At 49.5% G+C, this 17,062-nt stretch overlaps 1 protein-coding gene across 1 annotated transcript in view; it reads left to right on the top strand.

Annotated features, from left to right (window-relative positions):
* Nucleotides 1-17,062, top strand: part of LOC133342969 (MMS19 nucleotide excision repair protein homolog) — a 49,920-nt gene that overhangs the window by 3,496 nt on the left and 29,362 nt on the right. The window contains exons 3-17 of the mRNA XM_061552373.1: nt 95-195; nt 991-1,076; nt 2,551-2,625; nt 3,565-3,634; nt 5,977-6,105; nt 7,272-7,333; nt 7,618-7,704; nt 8,161-8,235; nt 8,388-8,465; nt 9,217-9,358; nt 10,488-10,642; nt 11,459-11,537; nt 11,666-11,791; nt 12,376-12,457; nt 14,088-14,185. Of these exons, the coding sequence (XP_061408357.1) occupies nt 95-195; nt 991-1,076; nt 2,551-2,625; nt 3,565-3,634; nt 5,977-6,105; nt 7,272-7,333; nt 7,618-7,704; nt 8,161-8,235; nt 8,388-8,465; nt 9,217-9,358; nt 10,488-10,642; nt 11,459-11,537; nt 11,666-11,791; nt 12,376-12,457; nt 14,088-14,185 (1,445 nt within the window). The remainder of the gene's footprint in view (nt 1-94; nt 196-990; nt 1,077-2,550; nt 2,626-3,564; nt 3,635-5,976; nt 6,106-7,271; nt 7,334-7,617; nt 7,705-8,160; nt 8,236-8,387; nt 8,466-9,216; nt 9,359-10,487; nt 10,643-11,458; nt 11,538-11,665; nt 11,792-12,375; nt 12,458-14,087; nt 14,186-17,062) is intronic.

Genomic DNA, 17,062 nt, shown 5'->3' on the forward strand with positions numbered 1-17,062 from the left:
CTATACGGGGGGCCACCACGTCGTCGGAGGTTTCACCACCTTGCATCCGTCATCTCGGCGCGTTGCCGTACGGTTCCGCCTGTGATTGTCGCAGGGTCTATCTCACTCACACGGAGACTGAGATCCGTGCGCTGGGGACCCGCCTGCTCTCCGACGTCCTACAGCACAACTTGCGCAAGCTGCAACCCAAAGAGCGTAAGACGTTTAATGGCCTAGAGTCGAGACACCGTCATCGCTTGCAGTTTCTGATGTTGGCTTCGTGTTTTTGTAGGCATGTAGCGATGAATGGAGTCATTGATTTATATTATAAAGGCACCTTTAAACCTTGGTTATTGCGTAACTCAAACCCTAATTATAACCTGAATACTAGTCGCTGACTGGTAGATTACCAACAAGAATTATAATTGGTTAAAATAGATGTTTAAGCTCGTGTTATATACATTGAATCATCCAACTGAGAATCGATCATCTCTAAATCCTGCAAATGACATGCGAATGTCACATTTAGGCTTGTGGAGCAAACAGCACTGTACAAATGAGCCATAAGCAACAAGAAATAATATGATCGCGATGATTACCAAGGAGACGAAAAATAATCTCTTGTATTGAATAGTGCAATGATCTTGATTTGAAGCATTGCTGCTACATTGGCATTGTTGCTGCATTGGCATTGTTGCTGCATTGGCATTGTTGCTGCATTGGCATTGTTGCTGCATTGGCATTGCTGCTACATTGGCATTGTTGCTGCATTGGCACTCGTGCACCGCCCATGCTGCTTGTGCTGTTGATACTCTTGGGCTAAGCCCATCCCCAAACCTTTCTAAACAGTTTGCCTTTAGAGGCTGACTCCTTTGACTGATGACGACCGCGTGTGTTGCGATCGGTGATTAGTTCAATGATATCGCCGATCACGGGAATCGTTAAATGTATTTAGTTTGTTGTTGTTGATAGTTTGCTCCAACGCGCGATTGTGACCGCGTGTTTTCCCAGTGGAAGTCCTCGCCTTGTTCTACGTTGACAAACTCCAGGACCATTACACCGTCCTGCCCGGCGTGCTGCAAGGATTTGTCGCATTGGTAAGGAACCGCAGCTGCACTGCCTCTTTGTTCTTTTCTAATGGGGAGGGTCTGAAATGCTATTGCCAATAAACTGCAACTTGAATCACTACCTGTGAGATCTTCACTCAAAACTGCTCTTGAGGGGTTGTACACCCCTAGCTGCCACTGCTATTCAGTAGCCTAAAATGTTTCGCTCCGGATGACCTCTGCAAAGTATGATCTGTGTTTTGATTTAGTGTACTGATCTTAAAGTTGCATTGAAAAATGTTGGTACTCCGACTGATGCTCCTGCTGTTGTGGAGTGACTCATGCAGCCAGCTATGGTTGCAGGGTTTGGTGGTACATGTTGTTTACGTCGTATATTGTGATAATTCGGTCACAGTTCCTATGATCACTATTATATTGCTTTTATGGCTTTATTTTGGTGATTTCGAAAAGTTTTTGGTTTGGCCATGTTTATTTGTTGTAGTACGGAGTTAGACTGATGGCCTTAATCTAAGTTGTCTTGTGGTTGTTGTTGTTTGACTTGCATCCCACTGTGATTTTTGCACACAGCGTTGGTGTACGGTGCTTTTTCTGCAATATTTTGCTGTCTTTTCTTGGATTTTTTATTTGCACATAGTCACAAAGTTACTTAGTCACTTTAAGATGTTTTCTTGTTCATGTTTTTGTTTGTTGCGGTTGCACCCGATTCAAGAGCCGAATGGCTCACAGGGCTATACCTAATAAATGAAAACTGAAAACTGTGCGACAGAAGTTAAACATACATGTAAACAAAAACACAGATTATGCTGAAATATGTCAATAAGACTTTCACGAACGTTTCATTTACCGATGTAGAAGTAGGACGAAAACTCCAAATGTTCCACTGTGTTTTTTTTTTTATCGCTTCTCAATGTAATCGGTTTACTTGTCAACACGTGTTAAGTGACGTGGCCAATGAATCACTGACCCTCAACGCCAGTGCAGGGCAGCTTATAGTCTAACCAGCGCTTCCGTGTCAATGTATTTGTTTTTTTCGCAAGCACGGTCAGTCGGCAAATCGGGGTAATCCTTCGACGGATAATCCAGAGTTGACTGTGCTGTACGCTTATAAGGAAGCTTTACCTCCTAACAATAGGCCATTATACTGTTAGGTTTTTTCGCTAAAGTCACGTAGGTAAAAAAATAAAATTAAAAGTTAATAAAAGTAATAATGGAAATAAAATAAAATAATAAATCACGACGTTTCGGAGGCAGTAATTACTGCAGTAATTTTAGCTGTGAGTGTCCCACCTGATGACGGAGACTTGTGTTGCCTCCGAAACGTCGTGATTTATATTTTATTTTACTTTTATTAATTTAAATTTTTTACCTACGTGACTTTACCGAAAAAAACCTAACCGTATGAATCCTTGCAGTCACGAAAGCTTCAAATCTAGAATAGGCCATTAGTGTTTTTTAAATGTAGTTTTTGGTGCTATGTGTAAGCAAATGGCTTTTGTGTTTCCAGAGCAGCGCCCCTAATCTTCCCGTGGGGCTCGAGGTGCGGGTGCTGAAGGCCATCTTCCAAGATGTACACGTTCAGGTGAAGGCTTCCACCTGTCCCCTGAGTTTCCCTGCACTCTTGCGTTGGCGATTTCCTTCAGATGGCCATCGCTATCCACGATCGTGAATCACGATAATAATTCTTAGGCATGCACCGATTCTTAAATTGACGAAATAAGATCAATTCTCATGATCGCGATTCCAATTCCGATTAAATCAGATTCATATAACGTGCTCAACTTTTTGTCGCAAGTCGTGAATTCTCATTAAATATCACAGTGTTGGATGCTCTCCGTCAAACAGACATTCTCATCTACACTGGCATGGCAGTGGCGTTTGTGTCAAACCACATACTCTGCCGATTAACAAGACATCTTCCAAAACTGTAGATAATTACCTTTAAAGTGATGCCCGATGTGTAGCTAAAAGAGGATATACACCCAAGTTGACGTGTACTACCACGGAGATGGAGCCATGTGCAAGTGCTGTGCGAATTTCTGCATCGCGTGACCGTGGGTGAATAGCGATGGCTTTGGGGAAACCTTCCATCTTGCACTGCGTCGACAAGAGGGCTCGAAGGCTACTGGGAGGATTAATTTTTAAATCCTTTATATTAAGTTCGCTTGCTTGCTTACGACCGTGAAAATCTTTCGGTCGTTATTTAACCCACTTCCCGTGATCCAATCGAGCTGACATTTTCCACACAGACTCGTTGTGCGTGACAATTAATGTTCGTGAAAAAAAATTCCAAAATTTTACACTTTTTAGGACAAATATTATATTTAATTACCAATTGCTTAATGGTGCAATGCAATCATCTGACCCATAGGTGGCAGCCATCTCAAGCCAGAGGACGAGAGGACTCTAGCCGCCACGCATATAAAGGATTTATAGTGAAAAACTTTGTTTTTACGGGTTATACTTGTTATGTATCGATGATGAAGTTGCCTCGCTTGTCCTCCTGCCGTCCGCCCCACAGTCCCTGGTCTACTCTGATCGGCGGAGCGTCTACAACATCATCGCCAACTTCATGGAGACCAAAGAGCCAGGTAACTGGGCGGAGCGGGCAAGAGCTGATGGATCGTCTGCGTTGTGTGTCGGTGCGTAAGCGGTGTACGTTATGCAAATGGCAGCAGGTGCAATTGTGTTATATTTAAGTTGTATTATATTCTTAGGTTTTTTTCGGTGAAGTCACATAGGTAAAAAATTTAAATTAATAAAAGTAAAATAAAATAAAAATCACGACGTTTCGGAGGCAACACAAGCCTCCGTCTTCCACTTGAAGACGGAAGCTTGTGTTGCCTCCGAAACGTCGTGATTTTTATTTTACTTTTATTTTAATTTTTTACCTATGTGACTTTACCGAAAAAACCTAAGAATATGAATCCTTGCAGTCACGAAAGCTTCAAATCTAGAATTAACTCGTATTATCCACCATTCTTGGGAAATATCTATAATAATGTTGTTATATGCTAATATGGAAAGGTTTTTCACTACCTGTGTTTTTGTTTTCTCCAGTCATCACCCCGGATAGTTGAGAGTTGACTCCTCCTTGTACTTGGAGCGATGAAATTAGCTCGTGTGCAGGTGCTACGTGGATTTTTACATCAGTGGATCGCGAGAGGTGACGGCACCAGTGGATTGACCACTGCTGATGATGATTAACCAGTGATTGCTTGTATGTATGTAGGTATATACTTACGCGATCTAACCCAAACACCTCTATTGTGGATGATATTGGTCGCGAAAGCCGACGTGTTAAACTGTATGTAGGTATTCATCTTCTTGGTTCTTTCGGTAAAGTCACGTAGAATGGAAATAATAAAAGAATAAAAATAAAATAAAAAAATAATTCTCACGACGTTTCGGCCACAACGCAAGCAGCCGTCCTCAGGTGAAGAACAGGTCTTTCGATAAGACCGAGTCTGAAGCTTAAATAGACGCTCCAAGCCCAGGATGTGTCATTCAGACTCTGTCTTATCGACGGACCTGTTCTTCAGCTGAGGACGGCTGCTTGCGTTGTGGCCGAAACGTCGTGAGAATGATTTTATATTGTTTTATTTTTATTATTTTATTATTTCCATTCTACGTGACTTTACCGAAAGAACCAAGAAGATGAATCCCGGCAGTCACGAAAGCTTTAAATCGAAATGTATGTAGGTATGTTGAATTAATTTTACACCGTACGTCGCCAACCTTGCTTATCAGAGGTACGTGGTAAGGACAACAAACTGAACACAAAAAACTGTTCTAAGGAAATGCATTTTCAATCAAGATGATTTTAAAGTGCATAGCTCCATACTCTTTGCTTCTTTCGGTAAAGTCACGTAGGTATAAAATAAATTAAATCACGACGTTTCGATTGCAACACAAGCAATTATCATCAGGTGGGAAAACCACAGCAAGAACATTTTTTTGCTGAAGTGGGAGAGAGAGTTGCCGTGGGAAGAGGTTATATCGGTAAGAAAGGGGGAGGAGCAAGGGGGGATAGGGAGGGGGGTGGGGTAGGGGGAGGGCGAGCGCTGCGTGGTGTCGCAGTACCCGGCAGATATGATAGACGACAACCAATACAAAGCAGTTAGGGTTTTATCTGGTTAATAACATCCTTCCAATGATTGCTCAATTTGTATCCATCTTCTCGGTTGAAGTTATGTCTGTTTATTTATCTGGATGGCTTCATGAACAAACCTTTGATAGTAGCCCGAAGGTTTGCAGAGTACCTTGGTCTCGGGGAAAAAAACAATATCATGCGAGCCCACAGCGTTATAACAATGGTCAGCCACGGCAGAGGTATTGGCTCTGCCGTGTTTCAGATCTGCCTTGTGTTCGCGAACACGGTCCGAGATATGTCGTTTCGTTTCCCCAACTTCAAATCTAGATTGCATAGCTCCAGTTGATTCCTAATATCGGAGGTAAGAGCGTTCCAGACGGCCGCAGAAGAGCATCTGAAAGCGCAAGATGCGGTGACCGTCAGAGGTCGCAAACGGGTTTTGATTCCTTACCCGTACCCGGCCGCACCAGGGTCGCAAACGGGTACCCGATACCCGGCCGGGTACGGGTAGCCGGGTAGGGTACGGGTATCGGGTACCCGATTGCGACCTCTGGGATGAAGCCATGTTGCAGGCGTGGGTGGGTTGATTCTAGGAACTTGAATTGTGAGAAGAGACAAGACGTTGGGAAATGAGTGACAAACGGTTACTCACCAGTAACTCACGGCCTACGGGTACCCGTACCCGGCTGGGTACGGATTAGCCGGGTATCGGGTGGGGTACGGGTATTGGGTACCTGATTGCGACCTCTGGTGACCGTTGAGCAGGCCAGTTGCGACCTGCGGACTTCATGCAGCCGTGGATTGACCGTGGCCGCGTGACGTGCTCGATGTCCCCTGCAGAGCTGAAGGCACTCGGTACGGACTTCACGTACGGCTTCGTCCAGGCCACGGACGGGGAGAAAGACCCACGCAATCTTCTCATCTCCTTCCGTATCGCCCACGGCATCGTGTCACGCGGGTACCAGCTCGGTGAGCGACGTACGAGTGTCGTGTTCGCTCTCCAACGACGACAGCGACTGGCTCGTAACGGTCGCGTACAAAGTTACAGGCGCTCGGGTGGCTAAAGGGGTCAGGGTACCGAGCTGGCGGTGTTACGGATCATATTTAACGCACTCGAGATTTCTGTTTGTATTGTTTCTGTTACTTTGTCATTATAAATTGGGCTTATTATTGTAACAAGCTCAATTATCCGAACTACAAAATTTTCATGTACGGTAAAACCTTGGATTGCGAGTAACTTGGTCTGCGAGTGTTTTGCAAGACGAGCAAATTTTTAAAATAAATATTAATTTGATAAACGAGCGAGGTCTTGCAATACGAGTAGTACGTGTATATGCTTTGTCTGCCGAGCATCACGTGATCACAACTGATGGATTACAAACACGTTTCCGGAACGCATTATGCTCGCAATCCAAGGTTTTACTGTAATTTGCTACCATTGAAAATACTCGCACGCAATATTTGGTACGTGTTATAAACGAAAGAATATATTTTTAATTGGGAAATTATGAATTGTTGCATTACTGTGCTTGCTTAATAGTGGTGGGAAGTGCCAGGTTATGTGTTTGGTGTTACACAGTCCATGAAGAGGGACAAAGTAATTTAAATATAAATATATCACAACATTATCACATTATTCAGGGATTCATTTCTCAATTAATGCTTTCTTTGGTGGCTGTTAGATTGGAGTGGGCAAGTGATTAGTAGCCACAGCCATTGCAAAAAAAGTATGCTGGATGTCGCTTGCTGGATATGTAAATATTTTCCGGGTTGTTGACCTAGGCAGCACTGGTTCAAAGAAAGCCCCCTGGTGTTACTTCTTGGGTATGGAGGATGGTGCTCGGTTAGCACGCCCGCACTGCAAGTTGGAAAACCTGAGTTCGATTTCTGGCCACAGCTAACCGGGTAAGGGACCCAGAAAACATTACCTTGCCCGGCACACCCCACATCCAGTATACCGCTCGCTCTGGGCTGTAGCTACGAGTTGCGTGCCTACTGCAATCTACCAGTCAGCGGGAGAATAATCGAGAGAGAAATTTAAGGCCTTGTTGGAGATCACAAGTCATTTTGGGGAAAATTTTCCAGATGCTTTTGTACACATCTGACGGTTGCTCCTGTTTGCCGACCGTTGGCAGGGAGTTTTGTGGAAGAACTCTTCGAAGTGACCTCCTGCTACTTCCCCATCGACTTCACGCCGGTGAGTGCCGGTGTCGCCACCGTCGACCCCCGCGCCGCCGGATCTTGGCACGTTTTTGGCTTCCAATTGTCCCAAATTCGGGAAATTATCCGCAAATTGCTCAATTGGGATTATAAATAGCAATCGTTGCCATCCCCCCTACTGCCAAACTGTTGCCCCAGGTCACAAATGAGGGTCATTGTGTTCTCTTTGAGTTCTCACCTGCTTAAACAAACTAAACTTAAATCTTGAATGTTTGTCGCAAGACACGTTTGCCGTGGGTGAATGTTTTTTTGTCTTGGCAGCCGACCACAGACCCGCATGGCATCACCGCCGAGCAGCTGGTCCTGGGACTCCGGGCTGTGCTCAGCTCCACACCAAAGTTTGCCGAGGTACGAGTTTGGGTTTGGGGTTCGGGTTAATGTCAATGTTAGGGTTAGAGGTCATAGTTGAAATTAGGCCCGGAGAGTCAGTGTCAGGGTCAGAGATGTTTTAGAGTTTTGAATTAATGTTCGGTATCAGGTTAGAGTTGGGGTTAAAGTTCAGGTTATGGTGAGGTTAGGATTAGACGTATAGCTAGGGTGAGAGTCATCTTTTGAGGTGGGGTTAGAATTAGGGCTTAAGATGTAGGCCAGGGTTATGATCATAGTCAGAATCAGGATTAGGGTTCGGGTCATGGGGGGGCAGTGCAGGACTTGTGGCATGACCTGAATGAACGTGACGTGTGACCAAACAAGGCGGCAACCCTATATAGCCAACACGACGTGGGGAGGCCTTCAACCAGCTGTGGATTAACAACGGGTTCCACAGTTGTTTCTATCTTTATTCACCTGTCTTTGTATTCTCAGTTCTGTCTGCCGCTTCTGCTGGAAAAGTTGGACTCGGACATCAACAGCGCTAAAGTCGATGCCCTGGAAACGCTGGTGAAAATCACTGCCACCAATTCAACTCGCACCTTGCCATGTCGGCAGCGTGGAATATCGAGACGTTGCCGCGTGTCGTTTAATTTCTGTCACGCTCGTCGTTTCATACTCACCTTTCCCTGTGTGCCACCCCAACTCCCCGTGCTTTTCAGATTTCCTGCTGTGAAGTGTACACGTCCGTGGAACTTGCACCCTCCCTCCCTAGCCTGTGGGCCTCCATCAGACGAGAGGCAAGTTCTGGGATCACTTTAGTCAATCAAATGGCACTTGTGTTTAAACCAGGGTGGGTTTTCAACTTTGTGGCCAAGCATATATGTATGTTGAACTGCTTTCGCACCGTACGTAGCCATCCGTACTAATCGGAGGTACGGGGAACAAACTAAACGCACAAAGCAGTTCTCAAAAAATTAGCTTTCAATCAAAATTTTGAAGTGCATAGCTCCAGTGGCTTCCTAATATCGGAAGGAAGAGCGTTCCAGACGGCTGCACAAGCTCATCTGAAAGCGCACGATGCAGTGACCGTCAAGCAGGCCAGATGTAACTCACACAGGACCCTGAGAGTGCTTACACCGAGAGTTTATGGCCCCGCCGAGATATAAAGAGACACGTGACGTGGCGTGCAGTAGAGGGCAGTGCTGCAATTCCATTCTACTTCATTTGTTCGCTCCCACATTTATTTCCTCCGCTTTCACCAAACCCTCACTGACCAGCGTGGCCAAGTACAGTCTAATAACCCCCCTACAACCCACACGCCGTAGGGAGGCCCTCGTCCTGCGGCGGAGTGCCAGAATGGCTGCTGCGCCTGTAAATGTACATCCACGTAAGAAATTGTTCACTCGATAAAATAATTTGAAACTAAACCGCGCCCTTCACTTGCCCCCCCCCCTCCTTCCTCCGATGGCCGTCTCGTTCTCGCGTCATCACCGTGGGCGTCCCGGGACGGCGCGTCTCACCCGGCTGCCCCCTCCCCCCCCACCGCAGGTTTGCCAGGTGGGCGGCAGCGGCAAGGTGGAGGGCGCCGCCCTGCGGGCCCTGCGAGCCGTCCTGGTCTCCCTTTCGCGCTCGGTGGTGCCCGCCGACGGCGATGACCCCCTGACTCCCTTCCTCTGCCAGATTCACGAAGGTAACGAGTGGGGTCTTGCCTCTCCCGTCTCTTTTTGGTTTTCTTTTCACATTTTTGTTGCAACAAAGAAGCGAGCCCGATACGACGCGCCCTCAAATCCCGCGGTGGTCCATTCCGGAGCGACGGAACCGCATGAAAGGGGGGGGTGGAGGGAAGAAGGGGAATGGGAGTCCCCGCTGCCCTAACCAAGTGAGGACCTCGCGCTGCGGGGAAGATGAATTGCCTCTCTGACTTGACTCGCGATACGACAGCGTATTCCACGATAGGACGAATACAGCGATATCGGTTTTGCCATTACCTTGGTCATTTGTGCTGTGTCGCACTTATTAAATGTTGATACTCCGGCTGATGCTCCTGCGGTTGTGGAGTGACTTATGCAGCCAGCTATGGCTGCAGAGTTTGGTGGTACATGTTGTTTATGTCGTTTATTGTGAAAATTCTTTCACAGTTACTATGATCACTGTTACATTGCTTTTATGGCTTTATTATGGTGATTTCGAAAACTTTTTTTGGTTTGGTCATGTTTGTTGTAGTACGGAGTTAAACTGATGGCCTTAATCTATGTTGTCTTGTGGTTGTTGTTGTTGTTTGACTTGCATCCCACTGGGATTTTTGCACACAGCGTTGGTGTACGGTGCTTTTTCTGCAATATTTTGCTGTCTTTTCTTGGATTTTCTGTTTGCATATAGTCACTTTAAGATGTTTTCTCGTTCATGTTTTTGTTTGTTGCGGTTGCACCCGATTCAAGAGCCAAATGGCTCACAGGGCTATACCTAATACATGAAACTGAAACACTTCCGATACAAAATAAATATCTTGACCCTCCCCACCCCCCTCCCCATAGAAATCTGGTCCAGGAGTCTAAATACAATGTGTGTAATGTTTAACCCTTCTGCCTAATTGTTAGACCATGGGATCAGAACCCTGATCCTTTATCCTAAGGAGGCAAGTCCTATTGCCGTCACAGAGTTTGTATACGATGACTCTGACCCCCGGGGTGCAAGCTCTCATGAGGTCAAAATACGATGTCACGCCAGCCTTGATAGGTGCTTGACTACATTGCTTCCACGGCGGTCTACGCTTTGGCTGCATCGGCGATCGCCGTCATTCGTCTTGTTGCACCTCTCAGATTGCCGGCCTCCGCTCTTGGGCGCCGACATGGCCCTGGTGTGGCCGAGCGCCAAGCTGCTGCAGGCGTGCTGCGGGGCGTCGTACCGCGCCTGTTCCGTCACCGTCTCGGCCATCCTGCCTCTGCTGCTGCAGCAGTACGAGGAGCACCAGCAGGTGAGAGAGACAGAGTACGCGAGGAGCGGTGGTGCAGCGGTTAGCGCGCTGCGCTACGAACCCTGCCACCCGCGTTCGATTCCCGCTCACAGCCAACAACAGTGGGGCTTATCTGAACCGATCCTAGGCCTCTCCTTGGTCGACTCTGCCTCAAATGAGTACCTGGTGCGGTGTGTAAAAACATCGCCACTGGGGAGACAAAGGCGGTCAGATGTGGTGCTGGCCACACACCACCTCGTGTGCCGTGCTGGCCTTCATAGGTGCTACCTAACACCACTTGCCCCTACAGTCTGTTCAGGCTGTATGGGGGATCTTGGCCTTTTTTGTAGGAGCAAACCAGAGATCCAGGGCAAAACCCGGGACTTACACTCGCTCTCTGTACATCTGTCTACATCATCAACACATTTTTGCTGTACATGGCAGGGGGGGAGGGGTGGGTGGAGCGGGTGGACAATAACTGGTTAACGTGATCCAATTTGAGGCGACATTTTACGTAAAGTTGTGTTGATGTTCGGGATTTACTCGATTTAAAACGGGCCAAATTGATGAAAGGGTTTTCTCCAAATCTTGGAGGCTCAAAGCAGTATGATAAGAGTACCCACGTCGGCATCCCGGCCTTGCCAGCTGAGCCGCTATCCGAGCCCCGTTCTCTCATCGTGGCCTGCAGAACTGCTTCCCGTGCATCCAGCGCCACCGCCACCGTCACCGCCGATGAAATGCTTCTGAGGTCAAACGCACGTTGTACAGAACGCCGTGCGTGGTAGGTGATTTTTTTTTTCCTCTTGCTTGTTTCACAAAAGATCCCTTCTCCTGCAGCTGGCAAAGCGGCACACGGTGCTCGGCATCCTGCGTGGATTCCTCACCAAGTGCCTGGACGTCGCGTCCACGGAGGAAGGTGGGTACAGCTCTCCGCCGAACGAGCAGCAACCGCCGCGCCACCGCGACATGCTGCGTTCCCGTCTGCGGAGCTCGAGCGAGCGAGCGAATTGACGAGCGAACGAATGTGTCCTTCCGCCGCCGCAGTGGACAGCCCGGTCGCCCCGTTGGTCGAGCGACTGTGCGAGCTGCTGTACGGGGCCGTGACGGATGCCGGCGTGCAGCTGCGGTGCGCCGGTCTCGCCACCCTCACCGTCCTGGCCAGGCTGCCCGGTACGCGTGATCGCCGTGCTCGCGGACGCCCGCGTCCCGCACGCATTTACACACACACAGAGAGGTGACCTCGAATAAGCCCTGTAGACTGGAGCAGGCTAAGTGCTCTAACACGGGCACCGGTAAACGCAAAAAAAACACGCGCGGAGGAATTCTCCCATTGAGCCGTATTGACGCTACCATGCTGGTGCTCGTGCACAAAAAGACAGATTTCCCCCGTGTAGCTTTAACAGACTGTTGGGGCAAGTGCTGAAGACCGGCACGGCACGTGAGGGGGTGGATGGGCAGCACCACGCCCGACCGTCTTTGTCTCCCCAGTTGGCTTGTTTACACACCGTACCAGGTACTCATTTGAGGCTGAGCTGACCGAGCGGAAGCCCAGAACCGGTTCAGATAATCGTCACTGGTGTCGGCCGTGAGCGGGAATCGATCTCGGGTCGCCAGGTTCGTAGCGCTGCGCGCTAACCGGGAGGCAAGTAGCATGCAAGTCCGAGCCGCCTTTGTCTTCCCAGCGCCGATGTTTACAACCGGCACCATGCGCGCTTTTAATCCGATGCTCGACATGGAATTTGTGTTTCTTGCAGCTTGCCTCGCGCAGGCAGACATCAACTGCGTCGTGGGCCACATCACGCGGCTGCTTGTGGAGGACTCTGACGAGCAAGTCAAGTAAGGCCGCTTTGTCACAGCACGACCACTCGACTGGCACTGATGTGACACAGCAGCAGTGCAATGTTGATGGTGTGTGTACGAACGCCAGCGTTTTTCGCTAATTGTCAGAGGGAGGCCAATTTCGCCGACAAGATGTCACCAGTGTGAGGGCCGCCACACCGCCCGCGAGAGGGGTGTTTTCACTATTTGTGTACTCTCAGGGGCCTCATTAAAACCACCAGGGGCCGCCAGTGGCCTGCCAGCCTTGCAATGATCAACACTGGTGTACACGTACAGCCCGTTAGTCAATCCTCCTCCGCGTTAGAAGAGAGGCCCTCTCCTGCGCCGTGCGGGTCCTGGGTTGTCTTTTCACCACACTTCACCACATTGGACATTCCCAGCGCAAGTCGGTGAAGGCGGCAGTGACGTGATTCCAAGTGTATTAAGGATCCTGTATCACCATTGGTGCCTCATTTTCCAGTAAAAAATATGATAATTGGTTTTTTACCCTTTTATCTGGCAACAAAACTGACACCTTTTTTACGAGGAGTCAGAGTTATGTTTTTTGTTTGCATTATGACTGCAGGTATTGTGGTCTATGCAAACATGACTCCTCGTAAAAAAGGTGTCAGTTTTGTTGCCAGCTAAAATGGTAAAAAAACAATTATCGATCCTGTATCAGTTCACTTTGTATTGGTAAATTATGTAGACCCGCAGCCTGTAACAACCTCTTGCGCAAACACCAGTGGATGAGTGATATCTGAACTGGTCCTCCCCCCGCGTACCCACCCCCACCCCAGCTTCACCAACAAACACTGACCAGTGTGGTGAAGTATGGTCAAATGACCCCCATGACCGACGGAGCATGGCGAGGCCTTCATCCAGCAGTGGATTGACACATCGGCTGTTTGTTATATTTTGTTATACGAGTGACACACAGAGTCCCGCAGACGGCGATTTATTTCCCGGCCGCCCAAACGCCTTTGTTATCGTCCGCGACAGAGAAGCGCACGCGTGGAATTACTCTTGAGAGACGGGAAGAGCAACTCCGCATGCATGGGGGGGAGGGTACAGCACACTCGAGACATCAGTCTCGGCCGTTAACATAAATCAAGTTGTTCTCGGGCAGTCGTGCATCGCTGGAAGGGGCGATGAGCAGTATTCTTAGGTTTTTTCGGTAAAGTCACGTAGGTAAAAAATTAAAATTAATAAAAGTAAAATAAAAAGTGGGCCTTTCCTGGCCCCCCCCCCCCTCAACCATTATATATACGGAGTCGTACTGTGACGGTTCCACCTGAAGACGGAAGCTTGTGTTGCCTCCGAAACGTGGTGATTTTTATTTTTATTTTATTAATTAAAAATTTTTACCTACGTGACTTTACCGAAAAAACCTAAGAATGTGAATCCTTGCAGTCACGAAAGCTTCAAATCTAGAACGATGAGCGGTGGTCGAGACTAACAACAGAGTGGCAGTCAAAGGAGGGAGCATGCCCGCGAAGAGAGCGGTATGTGTGCAGGAGCTAGGCGGGTTGTTGCTTTGCGAAATATTTTTTCTCCTGCAGCAACATCGTGAGCAGAGGTCATCGTCGAGCAGTGGACAGGTCACTGCCGACGACGATGATTTGGATGTGCGTTTGCATCTCCGCAGTGGCGCTGCCATGCAGGCGACCTCTGCCCTGGCTCCTCTTCACACTGACGCCTTCCTTGGCCTGGCTGTTCCGAGACTGCTCGAGATTCTACACTCAGGTGCAGTGGGAACTTTAATTTTTTCTCTTTCTACGTGCTGTTTGTCTTAGATGAGTCTCTAGTGCAGTCTCCTCTTTCCATTAGCTTGATCATTTCTCTGCTGCACTGTTTATTCGGTGTCGATGACGATGATGAATTCCGATTTAAAGCTTGAATATGCTAAATTCCTCTTCATATGCACATTCTTTTGTTAAGGCGCTCTTCTTCCACCTCCAACGCAGCTTATATATAAGCTCCTAGCTTGGCAGTGTCTCATTCTTCACCTGAAGACGGCTGCTTGCGTTGTAGCCGAAACGTCGTGAGAATTATTTTATTTATTATGTTTTATTTTTATTATTTTATTACTTCCCTTCTACGTGACTTTACCGAAAGAACCAAGAAGATGATGAATTCGTATGGGCCAATGCGTTTCTAAGTGATTTTGCCATTTGGTTGGTTTGCCTGAGATTTGGTGAATTGCATATACACCCACCCATCCACTGACCCACTCACATACTCATCCACCCACTCACCCTCTCGCCCACTTACCCGCCACCTTTACACGTGTATTTAGGGCAGCACCAATTTCGCTGCTTCATGGTGCGGTGTTCCATAGCCGCAGTTGCACACAGGGAGAGTTTTATTATCCACGCGAGCATTATTATCTGAATCGTTCGTCGCTTTTGCAGATCCGGTTGAGCTGCTGCCCATTGTCGTCTGGAATATGGAAGCCGTGTATTTTGGCGGTGGGCTTACTATTGAGCTGAGAGTTGAGGAACCCAGGCAGTTTAGTGGTGGGCTTGCTGATGATCTGGGCGTTGTGGAAGCCGGGCAGTGTAGTGGTGGGCTTGCTGATGATCTGGGCGTTGTGGAAGCCGGGCAGTGTAGTGGTGGGCTTGCTGATGATCTGGGCGTTGTGGAAGCCGGGCAGTGTAGTGGTGGGCTCGCTGATGATCTGGGCGTTGTGGAAGCCGGGCAGTGTAGTGGTGGGCTTGCTGATGATCTGGGCGTTGTGGAAGCCGGGCAGTGCAGTGGTGGGCTTGCTGATGATCTGGGTGTTGTGGAAGCCAGGCAGTGTAGTGGTGGGCTTGCTGATGATCTGGGCGTTGTGGAAGCCGGGCAGTGTAGTGGTGGGCTTGCTGATGATCTGGGCGTTGTGGAAGCCGGGCAGTGTAGTGGTGGGCTTGCTGATGATCTGGGCGTTGTGGAAGCCGGGCAGTGTAGTGGTGGGCGTGCTGATGATCTGGGCGGTGTGGAAGCCAGGCAGTGTAGTGGTGGGCTCGCTGATGATCTGGGTGTTGTGGAAGCCGGGCAGTGTAGTGGTGGGCTTGCTGATGATCTGGGCGTTGTGGAAGCCGGGCAGTGTAGTGGTGGGCTTGCTGATGATCTGGGCGTTGTGGAAGCCGGGCAGTGTAGTGGTGGGCTCGCTGATGATCTGGGTGTTGTGGAAGCCGGGCAGTGTAGTGGTGGGCTTGCTGATGATCTGGGCGTTGTGGAAGCCGGGCAGTGTAGTGGTGGGCTTGCTGATGATCTGGGCGTTGTGGAAGCCGGGCAGTGTAGTGGTGGGCTTGCTGATGATCTGGGCGTTGTGGAAGCTGGGCAGTGTAGTGGTGGGCTTGCTGATGATCTGGGCGGTGTGGAAGCCAGGCAGTGTAGTGGTGGGCTCGCTGATGATCTGGGTGTTGTGGAAGCTGGGCAGTGTAGTGGTGGGCTTGCTGATGATCTGGGCGGTGTGGAAGCCAGGCAGTGTAGTGGTGGGCTCGCTGATGATCTGGGCGTTGTGGAAGCCGGGCAGTGTAGTGGTGGGCTTGCTGATGATCTGGGCGTTGTGGAAGCCGGGCAGTGTAGTGGTGGGCTTGCTGATGATCTGGGCGTTGTGGAAGCCGGGCAGTTTAGTGGTGGGCTTGCTGATGATCTGGGCGTTGTGGAAGCCGGGCAGTGTAGTGGTGGGCTTGCTGATGATCTGGGCGTTGTGGAAGCCGGGCAGTTTAGTGGTGGGCTCGCTGATGATCTGGGCGGTGTGGAAGCTGGGCAGTGTAGTGGTGGGCTCGCTGATGATCTGGGTGTTGTGGAAGCTGGGCAGTGTAGTGGTGGGCTTGCTGATGATCTGGGCGGTGTGGAAGCCAGGCAGTGTAGTGGTGGGCTCGCTGATGATCTGGGCGTTGTGGAAGCCGGGCAGTGTAGTGGTGGGCTTGCTGATGATCTGGGCGTTGTGGAAGCCGGGCAGTGTAGTGGTGGGCTTGCTGATGATCTGGGCGTTGTGGAAGCCGGGCAGTTTAGTGGTGGGCTTGCTGATGATCTGGGCGTTGTGGAAGCCGGGCAGTGTAGTGGTGGGCTTGCTGATGATCTGGGCGTTGTGGAAGCCGGGCAGTTTAGTGGTGGGCTCGCTGATGATCTGGGCGGTGTGGAAGCTGGGCAGTGTAGTGGTGGGCTTGCTGATGATCTGGGCGTTGTGGAAGCCGGGCAGTGTAGTGGTGGGCTCGCTGATGATCTGGGTGTTGTGGAAGCCAGGCAGTGTAGTGGTGGGCTTGCTGATGATCTGGGCGTTGCGGAAGCCGGGCAGTGTAGTGGTGGGCTTGCTGATGATCTGGGCGTTGTGGAAGCCGGGCAGTGTAGTGGTGGGCTCGCTGATGATCTGGGCGTTGTGGAAGCCAGGCAGTGTAGTGGTGGGCTTGCTGATGATCTGGGCGTTGTGGAAGCCGGGCAGTGTAGTGGTGGGCTTGCTGATGATCTGGGCGTTGTGGAAGCCGGGCAGTGTAGTGGTGGGCTCGCTGATGATCTGGGCGTTGTGGAAGCCGGGCAGTGTAGTGGTGGGCTTGCTGATGATCTGGGCGTTGTGGAAGCTGGGCAGTGTAGTGGTGGGCTTGCTGATGATCTGGGCGTTGTGGAAGCCGGGCA

Source organism: Lethenteron reissneri, chromosome 16, assembly GCF_015708825.2.
Source record: "Lethenteron reissneri isolate LAM-NWPU_2019-01 chromosome 16, ASM1570882v1, whole genome shotgun sequence".
Classification (NCBI taxonomy): Eukaryota; Metazoa; Chordata; class Hyperoartia; order Petromyzontiformes; family Petromyzontidae; genus Lethenteron; species Lethenteron reissneri.